Source organism: Papilio machaon, chromosome 16, assembly GCF_912999745.1.
Source record: "Papilio machaon chromosome 16, ilPapMach1.1, whole genome shotgun sequence".
Lineage (NCBI taxonomy): Eukaryota > Metazoa > Arthropoda > Insecta > Lepidoptera > Papilionidae > Papilio > Papilio machaon.
Window position 1 is genome coordinate 1,671,727 of NC_060001.1, and position 16,465 is coordinate 1,688,191.

Here is a 16,465-nt window from a genome sequence, read left to right on the forward strand (position 1 = left end):
AACACTTAAGGATGTACAATCAGTTGTTAAGATATATATCCATATAACGGTTGATTTAATACAACTCATCTATCGACAAGTAGTCGTTGACCTGCCCAATTCGCCGAACAAGTTATGATTTACGTGGGCGGTAATGACAAATTGTTGATTGTTCATCTGTCTGTACAATCGATGTCGATTATAAAACCACTTCAAATCGAGAACTGGTATATCGATTAGAATTTCGGTTGTCTGCTTTGTATAAATATACCGGGTTGTGACAGTTTTGTTTTATAGTTTAGGTATCTATCGATTGATTTTATATAGTTTAGTTACCAATAATTGAATTAAAGTTAACTTTTTGGAACGTAGTTTCTTATCGCGCGTTGTGAAAGGGGGCTAGACGGAAAAAATTCTTACGAAAAGTTGTCACGACACTTTTTGCTATAGTAAGTATGTTAACGACGAATGAGCGCTACTTCACCATGGCAACGACGTGACAATACTCGTATATAACGAAAATTCATAGAAATAAAATGTACTTCTTGTGAAGACTTAAGTTTTTTATTCATATAATAAACATTGGTTCCTTCACTAATTAATTGAAAGGAACTTCGTTCCATCCGGGTGTCCCTTGACACCTCTCAAGTTTTTTATTGTTACTAATCTTAGCTTTTTAGTCAATTTCGTAGTAACGAGTATCATCATCATCTCACTATACGTCCCCACTGAGGGGCTCGGAGCCTACCCCAAGTTAGTATATTTAAGTATATTTCAACTCAAATCAACCTTTTTATCGATCTTAAATTAATAATATTGGCTTCTGGATTTTTCTCTAGCTTCAATTTCAAAGCCATTATTAACTAACTTATCTGGCTTTGCACTTATTATGCGTCTTCGATAAGTGTTTCATCATTGTGGTATTGTTTGACTATAATTACACTCTATTACTTTTTCTAACTGCAATTCTTCTAACAGTTGCATAAGTATAAAGTAGTGTAAACAAATTAGATTCAATAACCAGCTCAAGAATAGATACAAGTTTCCTTGCATTGTTTTACTTAACGGGACCTCGATTTTCATTCATGGTGTAATATATTTGTATGCTATTAAAGCCTATATTTTTAAGCGTAACATATAATCTATGTATAAAAAAAGTGGAACATTTTTATCAATTTGTCAGTTTAAACCATCTGACGTCACGCCGTGTTACGACCGTAAGGCTGTGCAAATTGACTTCCAACTGACCGTAGGTTTCTGAAATCAAAATCTCCGTTTAAAGCAAATTGTTATCTCTGTTTTATCGAATACTAGCTTTTACCCGCGACTCCGTCCGCGCGGAATAAAAAAAAATGCACACAAGATAAAAAAAGTTCCTATGTCCGTCTCCTAGTTCTAAGCTACCTCCCTATCAATTTTCAGCTAAATCAGTTCGACCAATCTTGAGTTGTAAATAGTGTAACTAACACGACTTTCTTTTATATATATAGATTGATATAATATTCCAGGAATAACGATATGTTTTAAACGGAGATTAAGGACTCATAAACCCAAAGTTAGTCGAAAAAACGGTAGTTTCTATTCGTCTTATTTGTTTTTAATACGTGGGAGGATTACGCTGTGGCACGTATTGAATTTGTTTAGGTAATTTCCACTTTTTGGTTTAAAATACCTGCTTATATTGAATCATACCCAAAAGCAGGTTCGGAAGAGATTTTTACTCTCACGGAACCTTAACAAGACCTAACCATTGCCTACGAACAAGTAATACAAAAATATGCGATGCAGTTGCGAAAAAATAGCCCCCTATTTCTGCAAACTACTATGCTGTGCAAAATGCACGGTGGTCTAGAAATGCAGTTTGAAAAAAGAAGCCTATTACTAGCTACCCTTGCATGCTGAATTTCTTTTATAAATCACAGAGGAGCCAGTATTGTTAGGCCACTTTTCGCCTCAATTCCGAGCTCTGGATAGATCGTAATACACTCCTATTGATAGGGAGGAAGCCACGGAATTATTGCATCCGCGCGTCTAATTGTGTCGGCCAATTTAGTTTCGTGCTCAGAAGGGAAGTGGCTACTTGAAAATTGTACGTAATGCGATGTTATGATCGGTGAAGTGCTCGCCAACAGGCTCATTTCCAGCCTCTCTTTTCTCGTTCGACTCGCTTACGATTGATGTCTTATGTTTATATCAGTTAAGTACCCCAGAAGAAAACTTATATCGAAAAACTTTGATACTTGGAACTTTACGCATAAAAAGGGACCTGATCTGTAAATTCAGAAGACGATCAAAACTTCTTGACCATTGATATTTTACACAAAGCTTTGTTTTATCATGAAGGAAGAATTTATGAATGTAAATTCTGGATTTGATTAAATGATAACTGTTGAGTTAAATATCTAAAGTATTACTGATGACTAGTAGTTTTTGGGATTTGTAGCTTTCCAAGTTTGAAAGAATTTTTTAAATCGATACAGTAGTTTCGAAGCCTATTCAATGCAAACAAACAAACGAAATGTCTCTTCTTTATAATATAATAATAGATCATTACCATTAGCAAGATATCAATCACTTGATGTGATAATTGATTACAGGACCAAACAATACGACACGACTATTATTAAAATAATGTGGAAAAACATCGCAGATCAAGCAGACCTATCATTTAAAAGTACTGGAATAAAGTCGCTTTTAGCTTGTACATATCCAAATGATAAATGTACAAGAAGAATCGTCAAATTCAATTGTATCAATGAAATTAACGCAATTCAAGATTGATAAATCAACTTCAACTGTTATCATCCTCTCTAATGAAATAAGAATGCTTCACACAGACTCTTGTCTCTCGAACGGCGGAGAATAATTAATGCCCTCGTAAGATTTATGGGTTCTTAATGCTGCGCCTACACGATCAGACCTTATCATGTTCGAATCTCGCTGCAAACGACAGGTAACTACGTCTAATAGGTGCATTGCATTTTGAAACTTAACTCTTCTGAGGTAAATTCATTTTACAATCGTGAGCAAGTGTAGTCTTTTCAATTTGCAACAATATTTCTCCTGTGTATTACTTGGATAAAATTCTCGGTGCAATTAGTAAGTGTTATTTGTTATTAATTGATGTTTAGATTTTTGTTTTTATTTTAAAATGGAATGTTGCCGGAATAATTTTACGTTGCCAGCATTTGTAGAAACTTTTGATGGTCTTTCTTCATCTTTTGGTTTCGTAAATCTAAATTTATGTGTGCTTTTTCTATTTTGATTTTTGGAAGACTCATGGGGAGGTGTTCTAGGAATATTTTAAATATGAATAATAGAAAAAGAATGTATAATTAATTGTACATTTTCTTCAAGTGCATTCGAAGGCGGTATTATTAACCATAATGCATTGAACATTGTTCCTCAAGTAACTCACAATGGCAACACAATGAATGCAGATGCTATCTGACATATTGTTGGCGTTATTGATGTTGGCAATGCCGCCTCTGCCGCCTCCACGGGACAATAATTATTACCGCTCCGGGATATACCATGATACCATTATTCAAGTGACAATATGATTTGTTTGAACTATTAGTAACCGAAGTGTTTTAGTAGATGACGCTTAATGGTTTGAGTTATTGAATTGAAGTTTTAATCATATTTCAAGGCTTTTCTCCTTTATTGGAAAATAGCTTTTGCCCGTGATTCCGTCCGCGTAGAATTAAAAAAAAAGTCAATAAGTAGCCTATGTTTTTTTCAGACTATGTTCTACATTCGTGCCAAATTTCATCAATTAAGTTGAGCCGTTTCGGAGATACGTTCAAACAAACATCTTTATGCGGAAGGGAATGAATAGCTAAAGGAGGAGGGTATTTCTTTCGTTAAATATCTAAGAGAGACAAAGTATCCGCTACAAAAATGGGTTGCTTCAGAAGTCTAGGCTACCTTGTGGGCTACCTTGTTTTATAAAAAAAATTATTATATCACGTGTCAATCATAGAGTAATGTCTTCTTTTAAAAAAACTTCCTACATTGTATCAACTCTAGTAGCGGCATAGATTCTGTCGCGTCTATTTGTTCGCGAGTGCGACCTCGTTTGTGTTGTGCGTGTGCGTAGAAAGAGAGAGAGAGGAGTTTGAAATCAGTGCGTGAAGCGTAAAAGCAGAAATTTGTTCCACATGAATTTTGTTTCATTTACACAATAAACTGTATTTTACAACTTTCCGCTTTTATAGCGTCAAATAAACATGGTATTTGTAATGTGAAAATTCCTGGCTAAATGACGGAATATAACACTCAAAATTTAGCGTTCATATCATTATTTATTTTTCTAGTTTTGCATTCAATATAACGTTATTTCCTTTTGCGGTATTCCTTTTAAATTATCCTGCAGTGAACGTTTTCATAATAACTCGTTTACTTGATTTGCGCTTGTTATTTGAGAATCGATTAACAATTGCAACTGTTTAATTGTATTTGTAAACATTGGCTTAAATTGAATTAACGAGAGCAAGTGCGAAATATAACGCGATGTTTACTCGATAACAATGCTGAATGGTTAACAAGGAAAATAATTAAATCGATTTAGCGTGGAATTCTAGGCTATGGCAGTAAGGTATGTACATTTATGAGAATGATTTGTTCTCAATTACACCTGAAAAGACTTTTTGAACAACCTCAGACTGTACCTTAACATCATAAGGAAAGATCTACGCTCGAGTGATTTAAGAAATAAAGTGTTGGGGATACTGATAAACGTATAAATAGTGCAGAGATCTTCACCTTCAATACATCGGCGTAAGTTTGCGATGAATATTTTAGTTGGCTTATAAAATCGCCTACGCTCGGTCATTGCTTCCTATTTTCTGACTCAACAATACGCGCCGCGTTCGATCAATGTCAATGTCATGCCATGCCCTCACAGACGGCGCGTTATGTTCTGTTTACTATTCATATTACTCTTATAGATGGATTTATTTTGTAATGAGTTTCCACTGCCAAAACACATGTCAAAAATATGTTGATTTCTCTTTTTTGTTGTAGAAAATGAGCGGGACGATGACATGTATTTGTACAGGTTTTTCTTCAGTTGAACAAGGTTAGAGTTTAGAGAAACAGAGAGATTTTGTAAGTTACGAAGACTGTAACGTTTTATTTTAAATGATAAGTGCCTAGATACTTTAACATTGCCCACTTTCGTCTGTTAGTTTTATAATGCAGCCATTATTTAATTAAGTGTTCTTGTTTACCCAGTTGGTAAAACCATTCTTACATACTATGAATGATCCTTCAGATGTATCCACGAGTCCGAATGTTCTACTGTTTTATGGTGTCTTTTAACAACCGCCTGAGCGCGGGGTATTAAGTCAGCTGGAAGATTTACGAGGGGTTTTATTGTGGTGTGAATGAATTGGAACTAGTGTGGATGTTGCCGTCTCAATGGTATTTATGGGTAGTGAGAGACCATCGACTTGACCCGAGGTTTATGTCGTTAATTATTTAACGACCTACATCGAATTTATTCCCTCTTGTGTTTCAATGTTATTACAATTTAGTAGCTTTTTATCAAGTGTTTTGCTGCTAGTTTTATCTATGGTTTTTATTAGACTATCTGCTGCGTTCAAATTTATTTAAAAGTCACACAGGGCTACGCTTAGTGTAGATTTCTCATACTAAATCTATTTCTCATACTATATCATACTAATCTATCTAATCTAATATACAAGCTTAATGGCCAATTCATCATCTTAGTATCATCATCATCACGCAATCATCAATAGGATCATAATGAAATATGGAAACCTTTTAATCATCGTCTTTCCTTAATAATAACTAAAACAGAACTGCATCTGAATTCGGAAGCCAATTAAGTGAGTTGATGTTGATAAATGAATGGTGGAAATAAATATTTATATTCCAATGCGTAACAAGTTTTATCTAAACGTGTTGAAATATTATTTAACTAAAACATCCAGTCATTTTATCACATGATATTAGGTATCGTTATGGAGTGATTTGATTTTAGTTTTGACTACTTAATTAAGACTATCTTGGGGAATCGGTAGCATAGATTTTTAGTAATATATTAGATGTAAGAGAAATATTTCTTTCAAATAGTTTTAGTCATGATCCATAAATATCGTAACTAAAAAAAATAACTGCCGCCCTATATTTGAACTGTCCATCGTGAGCCGGGCATCATTGAAGCTTGATAAAACACGACTTACCACTTAGTATTATGTCTTTAAAATTCGAAAGCTGAACCGAGGGGTCGGGGGATTTGTTTCTCGGCACGCGGTCGCGGTATGGCTTGTTCATTGTCATTATAATTTATGTTAACGAGGTGCCTCGGAAGTCGGTGACGAGTTCTGACGGGCCCACATTTGTTAGGAAGGTCACACACTGCGACTTTTCGAAGCGTTGCAAACGCACGTTTGGCGAACACGACAATATCGATATCGAGTTAGTGGTGTGTTTGCATCAATGCATTCGTCTGACAATTTTGATTTAAACGGGTAACATCGAGTATAAGTAATCACGCGGCTGTAGCAACCCTGATATGCAACCTGGAAGATCGCCTCAAATCGATTAAAACGCAATGTCGCATCAATACAGTCGCAAGTCTACATCGTTTCTATATCTTGTTATAATAAACGCGAAGCAAAATCGTAAGAATATTTAGTATTCGTAGTCGTGATCTGCGGCAGTGAAGCGATTTTATCGCGTTTGTCTTGCGACAGTTGTACAAATAATCGTGTGCGACTGCACTAAGGCTTTGTTGCAGTCTGGTCTCGATGCTCTCTGATGGCCAACGACTAATTGTATTCAAACATTCGTTAACACGGAGTCCTTTGTTCTGTCGTTAGCGGTTAAACCACTCGCTTCTTTTACGTGTTGATTTCAATAATTGTTCAAATGATTTCATTGATTGATAACTTGTAGCATAAGAAGTCAAAAGTAATGAGTAAGTTTCCTCTTAAATACTAAGGAATTCTAAAGTTATAAATAAAGTCTCTCGTTATGAAAGCGTGCCGTAAACAGTAAGCGGTTTGACGCAAATTGTTATATTAATTTTGTTTCGTGATCCAGTATGAGTTATTTTTAATTTTATTGGATTAATTTAAACATCATTTTAATCTTATAATATTTAATAATCAATCAGTAATTTGTATTTTTGCCATATTTGGTTACAGTTTTATTATATGTAGGAACTATTTTGTAAGAATTAAAATACTGTAGTAAAAATCAAATAAATCAAATGTTATTGCATCGGCAGATGTTATATCGATATAGAAATTCAAGTTCATGTGATATCAAGTCCCAAAAAAAAGTTACGACAAGCCTGTGCGCATCAGAATTCGTTGGTTTATTATTTTATTGGACGATAATATTGAAAAACAAACGCAGGGACTCGCATCCCGCAGGAGTGGGGTCAATGGATCGACTGCATTAAATGACCAAGGCGTCCATTACGTGTGCTGATGGCAACTAATCACTAGTGCCCCTTGATATCGCTTAAAACGATACTATATAATAGATGATTAATTATTGATAAAAAGCTTTCAGAATTAATCATAATTGATTAAAGTTGACGTAAACATGATAGATCATGGCTTAAGAAAACTTTTACCATGATATTCTACAGCTACTACTCATATTAAAACATAATAATGTTGTCTCTGTTTTATTCAAAGGGACTGAGAGGGATGACATAATGTTTTCATGACGGTGAAATTCTCCATCAGTAATCGAATGCTATCACAGTACGTAATACCCCGTTAGTTGTCGAGGAAACAGCGCGTCCATTCATGCAGTAATCGTTCTTTTTACTTCGAGGGCCATACAAACCGTACAACCATCTTTATTATCGTGCCAACGCAACCCGAAACGTATATTGTAACTCTTGTTTTGACGGGTCATTTGAATAATTATTCAATATCTAATACTAACCGTTTATCAAACATATTTCTTTACGATTTGAAATTTCAAACGCTTCTCAATATTGAATTCTTTGAGCGACTCCATAGCTTTTTTTAAGGTTGTTACTAATAAAAATTCCGATATGCATTTGGTTTTGTCTTTATTTTTGGATGTTAAGAGTTTAGAAGGTTATTGAAATACTTAATTAACTTTTTATGGGCAGAAATTATATAAGACAATTTAAGAACGATACCATACGATAATTGTCGAGTTATACATATAAAAAAGAAAATATTTTAATAATTTATTATTGTTAAATACAAAAACAACTAAAGAATCTTGTCAATGAAAGATTTCATTTCCATCGCAAAAAATTAGTAAGCCATTTTGATCTTTATTAGTTAGATGTTAGAGTTTATTTATTTGTGTGTGTAACAAATAAGTTTTTGTTTAGATGAACTGTAACGTAATACATTTGTGCAATAGTTATTGACCGAAGACATCCTTCCAACCGGTCCTCAGTCCTCAGTTCTTACGTCGCGTCGGAACCGGCTATAGGCCGATTCACTATTTCATATAATGTTATCGAACCTTCTATGGCTGATGTCTTAATTGATTAAAAAAATATCTTATTTCTTACTTATAATATAAATGCGAAAGTTTAGTTATATGGATGGATGGATGGATGGATGTTTTTTTTTTATAATTTACGAACGGCTTAACGGAATTCGATAAAATTTGGTATGGATGTAGAACATAGCCTGAAATAAATAAGTTTTTAATTTTTAAATAATTTCTTAATAGCTACTGAAAAAGTTACTTTTTTAATTCTGCGCGGACGGAGTTGCGGGCGACAGATTTAAATATAAGAAAGTAAACGCAAGCATGTTTAAATGATTAGTGAATTTGTTATGTAGAATGGAATTTCTTTTACTTGAAACTAAACTTGTTTTTCAGAATTTATTTATATACATGTATTTAACCAATTAGTTTTTCCTACATAATTTTTTTTTGTTAAATCATAGATATCTGAAATTACGAGTACTTCTAATTATATTATCACCTTTTCAAACTTGAATCTTATTTTCTACGCTTAAGAGTTTAATTTTAAAATATTCCCTAAATAATTTTCTGTATTTGATTGCTTAGGTTTTGGAGTTGTCTTAAATCATAGTTATCAGTTTTATTAGGCATCGTTATAAATATTATTAGATGAGAAATTTTCAAAATAATACTACTTTTTTACGTCATCATGATTAGTGTTAATGGCTTATTTTAAACTTTAGTGTAATTTTTATCTGTAATAAATAGTTTTTATATCCCTATTAATTATTTTATTGCTTTATTTAAGGCGTCTTTAGTCCAGTAGTCGTTCATATTCGTTCAGTCTTTGACTATAGAGCAATGGACTAGGCAAGTAACCTCTGTTGTACTATATAAGTTCTGCCACTTTTCGCAGGGGTGAAGTAAATATGAAAATCACCAATCATTGTTCGTTTTTATTTGACAAAGGGGAATGCTCAGACTAGAGAGATCTTGTTATTGAAAAATCAAAGTTGCTTCTGTTAAAAAATTTTTATTTATTTATTTAAAAACAACTGCATAGCATCCTTACAGTACGCAACCAATTTGACACTATACATACTAGTTTACACGATAACATTTATAATAACAGTAAAAACACATAACAATGGCAAATAAAAAAAAACAAAAAAAATACATAGATAAACAGTGCAAGAATATATCAACGCGTAACTACACATCAATATTATTAATCAATAATCAATAAATTTAATATTCAAACGTCTTCCACACATCTATAGGCAGCCTCTGTGAATTTCGGCTCGCTGCAACTAAATATATCTATAACCCTAGATATGATGTTGAGAATTCGTATAGCCCGCTCTATAGGAGCATTTAGCTCAAATAGAATATAATAATCATTTCAACTTTTAGCAACACTAATTCTTTAGTATTGATATTATCCGAGACGATTTGATTAAAAATCTTAAATCAATAATAATATCTACATAATTATTTTATATAAAGTATAACAATATTTTAATTATACGGGCGTTTTTTTCCTTGACTGTACAAACAATGGAAAACCCGTGCTTGTGAGATGAAATAATTGCAATTGATAAAAACAGTAAATATATTTTATATCTGAGTAGTACAATTCTAACAAAAATAGCAATTGGATAATTTTATATTTAGGTAGTTAGGTAGGTTTTAGTTCGGTGACAGGCTGATCTCCTGTCACATTTATGACATGATAATGGCGAAAATGTTATTTATCTGCTTCAAGATTATGTCTAGAAGTGAGTTAATAGAATTTTTTAATTAATTTTAAATAGCAGGAAATCGTAAGGTACGAAGTTGTGGCTAAGAATAGTTCATAACAATGTTGTAAATCAAGAATTTTAACAACGTTCATAAACTTAGAAAACAACAGTAAATCTTAGTTGATATGAGGTCGTAATCTGATCTTACGTCGGCTAGATAACGTGAGCGAAGGGTCAATGACCCAATTAAGACGTGATGTGATGACTCATAATAGTCATTTCAAGGTAGCATGCAAAACATAAATGTTTTAATATACCTAACCAAAAGTATAATGCAAATGCACGCGAATGTCCGCTTGTTGTCCACAAAAATGTCTTTTATTTGTCTTTTATTTTGGAGTCTATAAGTCATAGAGTAATTAACAAGCTTGCAATTTGGTGGTAATTTTTTCAATAAGAAAATATTGACAGCCAGTTGAGAAAGCTAATGTTTGCCATATTATCTCCAACACCGCGTTCTCGACTCCCTGATGTGTATACTTACCACCAAGATTTTGTCACTCTGTTTGTTCTGAGTATAACGGTGCGCTGTTTGATTGGCACAATTTACTAGTCAGCACGTGTTCCAATATGACGAGTAAACCTAACGTGTAACTATAACTTTCCACTGTAGTGATATTTGTATTGTTGTCTATGTTTTTTTTTTCAAAGATAATGTGAGATATGCCAATATGTGTCAATACAATCGTCAAGAATATTAACTAATGGGAACACAGTGTTGGTAAGCTTATAGTTGTACCAGATAAACGAGCAAGCAGTCGCTTGATTATTTTCCAAGCTTCGATATTAAACAAATCAGTTTTTATTTAAAACTAGCTTTTACCCGCGACTCCGTCCGCGCGGAATAAAAAATAGATAACGGGATAAAAATTATCCTATGTCCGTTTCCTGGTTCTATGCTACCTGTCCACCAATTTTCAGTCAAATCGATTCAGCCGTTCTTGAGTTATAAGTAGTGTAACTAATACGACTTTCTTTTATATATATAGATACATATATAGATTAAAAAAGGCAAAGAGCAACAAGTAAGGTGTTCTGAGCAGTGAATGACTCACATCTCATTGAGTTAACGAGATGCAGCTACGAAGACAAATCCGTCGTTTTCTTGACACGAATAACTCGACTCCTTTTGTTGCGTCGCGGGTGCGGTGACGGCAAACAGCTGGTAACTGAAATGTAGTACGATAAATTTATCTGGTCCGTTAGTTCTGTCAGAAAATATAAAACCTACTTATACCCAAATTACATTCAAGACAAGCCACAACAAGTCGTCACGTTTTTCGAAAAACCGATTTTTTTTAGAAAAAATACTTACGGAGATTTATTTACATATGTGTTACTTCTTATTACCCTGCCGACTAGTACACAAACATACTGTTATCTCAGCTTTCCCATTACGAAATGAAAGGGATGACAATATGTATTTGTGTAGGTGAAAACACTTGGTTACTGTACTTGCATAGTTCTGCTGTTGTACTGCTGTCCTTTTTTTAATGACAAAAATTTGGAATGCAATTACTCGTACAAGTGGTGTCGGTTGACGCAGATGTTGAAGCCGCATGTCACGCTCCGCTTCCTAATGCCGTAGGGGGAATTGGGGCAGAATTATCCTTCCGCATTACGGCATGGTCACGTTTAATATAGACCGTAAAGTGTAGGGGCTTATGCTATTCACGGCCGTAACCAATATTCGATCTGAAACCGTTTTTTACTGATCCGTAATTATTTTATTTTTAATCCGTTTGGTTCATAATTAACCGAGATATAAATCGTAATAGCATTCAAGAAACTTGATCTGCTATTCAGAGGATAAACAATTAATATTTGCACTCCTAAAAGTAATTAGGATAATTTTCGCATCGAATATTGATTTTAGCTATGTCAGTAATCAGTGGGAAGCTAATTTATATATTTGACTGTACACGTATCACATATAACCTCTGATATATAACCGCCTTTTAACCAGCTCATAAATTAATTCCGAAACAAATGTTTTATAACCTGAGATAGGAAATTACTCTTAATACAGGGAAATCGAAGAAACTGTTTAATTTAATTTAAACATTCTACAATACTCTAACAGCTTTTTTATGATTCAAGCTAACAACAATACCGTTAAATTCAAATAAAATTCTCAAATTTTATAGCCTCCCAACGCTTTTAATAAATACTTAAAACCCGCCTTTTATTACTTTACTACTAATGGAGGGATAAGACTATGCGTCGGTAATTCTATTTTAACATTTTAATTCTCCCTTTAATCTATTTAAATATTTTAATATTTGTACGTTTAATTAATTAAGAAACGGCTTAACTCACGTTTTGATCGTCCGGTGGCGGCACCGACTAGTTTCGGACCCATCGGGGGTCCATCTTCAGGGCGAGTGTTCAATTCGAGGACTTCGCGGTCGCGTCGCGTCTCGCACTGCACTCGCAGTCCGCGAAGTCCTCGAATTGAACACTCGCCCTGAAGATGGACCCCCGATGGGTCCGAAACTAGTCGGTGCCGCCACCGGACGATCAAAACGTGAGTTAAGCCGTTTCTTAATTAATTAATTATGATGTCTCACGAAAGTTTAAACAATTTAATTTGTACGTTTGTACGAGCGGCGGGAACACTGATTTACTTTATTAAAAACTAGCTTTTACCCGCGACTCCGTCCGCGCGGAATAAAAAATAGGAAACGGGGTAAAAACTATCCTATGTCCGTTTCCTGGTTCTAAGCTACCTGCCCACCAATTTTCAGTCAAATCGATTCAGCCGTTCTTGAGTTATAAATAGTGTTACACTAACACGACTTTCTTTTATATATATAAGATTCCTTTTTTGCTTTTTACTGTTTTTGCCTTTCATTTCCATTTATTATTATTATCCTTGACATAGTTTGCCCATAGTTTTTTGTCGTAACGTATCGTAAAACAATAGTTTATTTTTTCTCCCTCAGGGGTCGTTATAAACTCCACATCACAATTTAAATTCCTGCTTGTTTTTACATCCTAATGGTGTAACATTGATTGGGTCTTTGATTTACGGTGTGTTTCCTAATTTTGTAGTATGCCGTATAATTTATTTTTACAAACTATTATTATTAAGGTATGTTTACTTATGATGGATGTATTGGGTGTCTTGACCTGTTTTCTCTCTAGCGTCTCTTTTTTTTGATTGAGCAGATATGTTATGTATGGTATACAAATTAAATTAATTTTCACCAAATATTTACATCTTTTTTATGATTTTAAAATGTGGTTATTTTTTTGTTTCAGTTGGATTTATGATCCTTGCGTTCTACCTGTGGGGTGATCCGTACAAGCGTGGTTTCTTCTGCGACGATGAGTCTCTCAAGCATCCTTACAAGGATTCCACTGTCACTAACGTCATGCTGTACATCGTCGGACTTGGTGTACCTGTGTTTACGGTAATTTACTTTCCTTACATTAATTTTGTTCAACTGGAAAATTTATGTTTTCGTGAAAGAGAATATGCTGCTCTAGTTCAACTAAGCTTTATTTCGCTGTCTACCAAGAGATAATCCAAGTGTCAACAAGATCATCGAATCTAGAGACCATAAATAATTTTGCCAACTGTATCAAGACTATAGTTAATGTTACTATAACCTGTCGAGAAACACACAAACTTTTCCTAGTATTACCAGGACTTCTAGTATTCCAATATTTGTTTATAAATCTTACTTCTTACTAAAATTATAAATGCGAATGTTTGGATGGATGTTTGTTTGAAAGTATCTGCCCAGCTGCCTTTTGAGCTGCCAGAACTGCTCATCGGATCTTAATGAAATTTAGCATAGATGTAGATTATAGTCTGGAAGAACACATAGGCAACTTATTGTTTTAATACCGCTCGGACGGAGTCGCGGGCGACAGCTAGTACATAAAACAGTATTTGTATGCCGGAGAGTTAAGTAAAAGGCATGTCAAATGTAAATCAAAGAAAATATTGACTTTGAATGTTTTAAAATCCATTATCCTCGCTCGAACACGTCGGGACAAATCCTCTTTGCATGCGTAAACGTAACTGGGTTTCGACTGTCATGATATTTGTATTGGCACATGTTTTTCTCTTTTATTTTCAAAGAGAATGCGAGGGACGACAATATGCACAAAGCTATAGTAATGGGGTTCTAACTTCATGAATGTTTCATACCAGTGTAAGGGTTCATGGGCGTACAAATATTTACTTTAACACGATCACAATTATCTGTTTGCTCTACCATTTTGTTGGTTTCTTATCGTAACTATTATCGATATTAACCCGATTTTCGTCGGTTTTGTAAGATTAGACAAGGTTTAGAGGATTACTAAGACATGATAGTATGACAGTACTTCCGTAGTAAGTACCTTTATGAATAGTAAGAACAGTGAAGATTACTATGACATGAAGTATTATAGTACCTCCGTAGTCAGTATGTTAGTGAAGTAAATAAAAGCATGATCTTTTTAAAATCTTTTTTTTTTCGGGGTTTTTTTTTTTGTTTCAACGCTATATTTAATGTTAATCTCAGAACCTATAAATAACTAGCTGTCGCCCGCGACTCCGTCCGCGCGTAGTTAAAAAAAAATGAAAAATAGATGTTGGCCGATTCTCCGAACTACTGAATATGCTCACAAAATTTTATGAGAATCGGTCAAGCCGTTTCGGAGGAGTACGGTGACGAAAACTGTGACATGAGAATTTTATATATTAGATATACTTTCTTTGAATATGTAACAGAGAACTAAGTTGTATTATTAATGATAGATAGAAGGAAACAAGTTGAATTCTATCATTAATTTTATAATTTAATGATAATGAGATAATGCTGAATAATTTGTTGGAATAAAAATTCTTGACTCCTTTATGTGAATCGTATAATCAGTATCTATAAAATCGAATAGGTTACGATTATTTCCCTTTCAAATCATTATCAGTGGCACAATCTAAGAATTGACATTGATGAGCCCTTGTCACAGTAAAGATTGTAAGATACAATCCACTCAAAATCCCACGGAACGCCTCATCTTTTTTATTACCGTTCAAATTAATGACCCATTTATATGTAAATGATGACATATAAATTAAATTAAAAACACCGTTCTTGAATACGTATTTAAGAAACTATTTCTTGGCAAGTTTAAATACTATTGAGGTAAGGGCTTTCACATTACCGGATTGATAAGTGGTCGTGATAAACATACTGTCGAACCTGTCTTAGACAAAGTGCAATCCCTTCGAAGCTATTCCATAAAGAACTTCAAAAATGTAAGGAACCGACACGTGCGACTTATCGAAAGTTATTGTCAGTTCTGTTCATTTTTGAAGGTCGTTATGGAATCACTTCGGAGAGAATGCACTTTGCACTACTCTAGTTAGAGAGACCTCTATGAGCGAGAAAAATATCGGAGTTCCTTGGACTCATTCAGGTTCGTCTGTACTCCTAAGAATATTTTTCGTGTTGATTTCTGATACAGTTATTTTTGATACTTAAATCTATTGTCAGTAAAGCTTTAAGAAGTATCTACTTTCAAGGAAAATGTTAGATATTTTACGAAACTTGATGTTTAAAAATTCACTGTTCTTGCTTGTTAGTTTTTTTCCAGAAATTTCTTTAAGTCTTTAGATAATTATCAGTTCTCTAGTATTTATTTTCTGGTTTAACAGGTGATTTCTCTGTAGATAAACAGGTTATTAGTCACTTTTATTTTCCCAGACATGCAACTATAACTTTTATTAGTCAGTTGGAAAATATAGCAGCTAATTATATTACGTCAAGTTTAAGATTTTAAGTACATCGGTTCACTCGTCCAATTCGACGGTGGTGTTGACCGGGATGTGAAAAGCCGAATAAATGCAGGTTGGATGAAATAGCGACAGGTCACCGGTGTGACCTGTAATCCAAGAATGCCACTCAAGCTTAAGGGACAGATCAACAAGTCGATCATAAGACCTGTCGTATTGTACGGCTCTGAATGGTGGGCCACCAAAGTTTCGGATGAAAGAAGATTGCATGTCGCTGAGATATGTATGCTAAGATGGATGTGTGGTATGACAAGAAAAGATAAAATTAAGAATATTTATATCAGAGGAAGTGTGAAAGTAGCGCCAGTTATCGAGAAATTGAGGAGAAGAAGGTTAGCGTGCTTTGAACATGTTATGCGGAGGGATGATGATCATATTATAAACCAAAAAATAATGAGATTGAATGTGGATGGCTATATGGAGTGGAAAATGGCTATAAAGG

At 34.1% G+C, this 16,465-nt stretch overlaps 1 protein-coding gene across 1 annotated transcript in view; it reads left to right on the forward strand.

Annotated features, from left to right (window-relative positions):
* Nucleotides 1–16,465, forward strand: part of LOC106715769 (putative phosphatidate phosphatase) — a 60,031-nt gene that overhangs the window by 6,600 nt on the left and 36,966 nt on the right. The window contains exon 2 of the mRNA XM_014509119.2: nt 13,494–13,645. Coding sequence (XP_014364605.1) covers nt 13,494–13,645 — 152 coding nt within the window. The remainder of the gene's footprint in view (nt 1–13,493; nt 13,646–16,465) is intronic.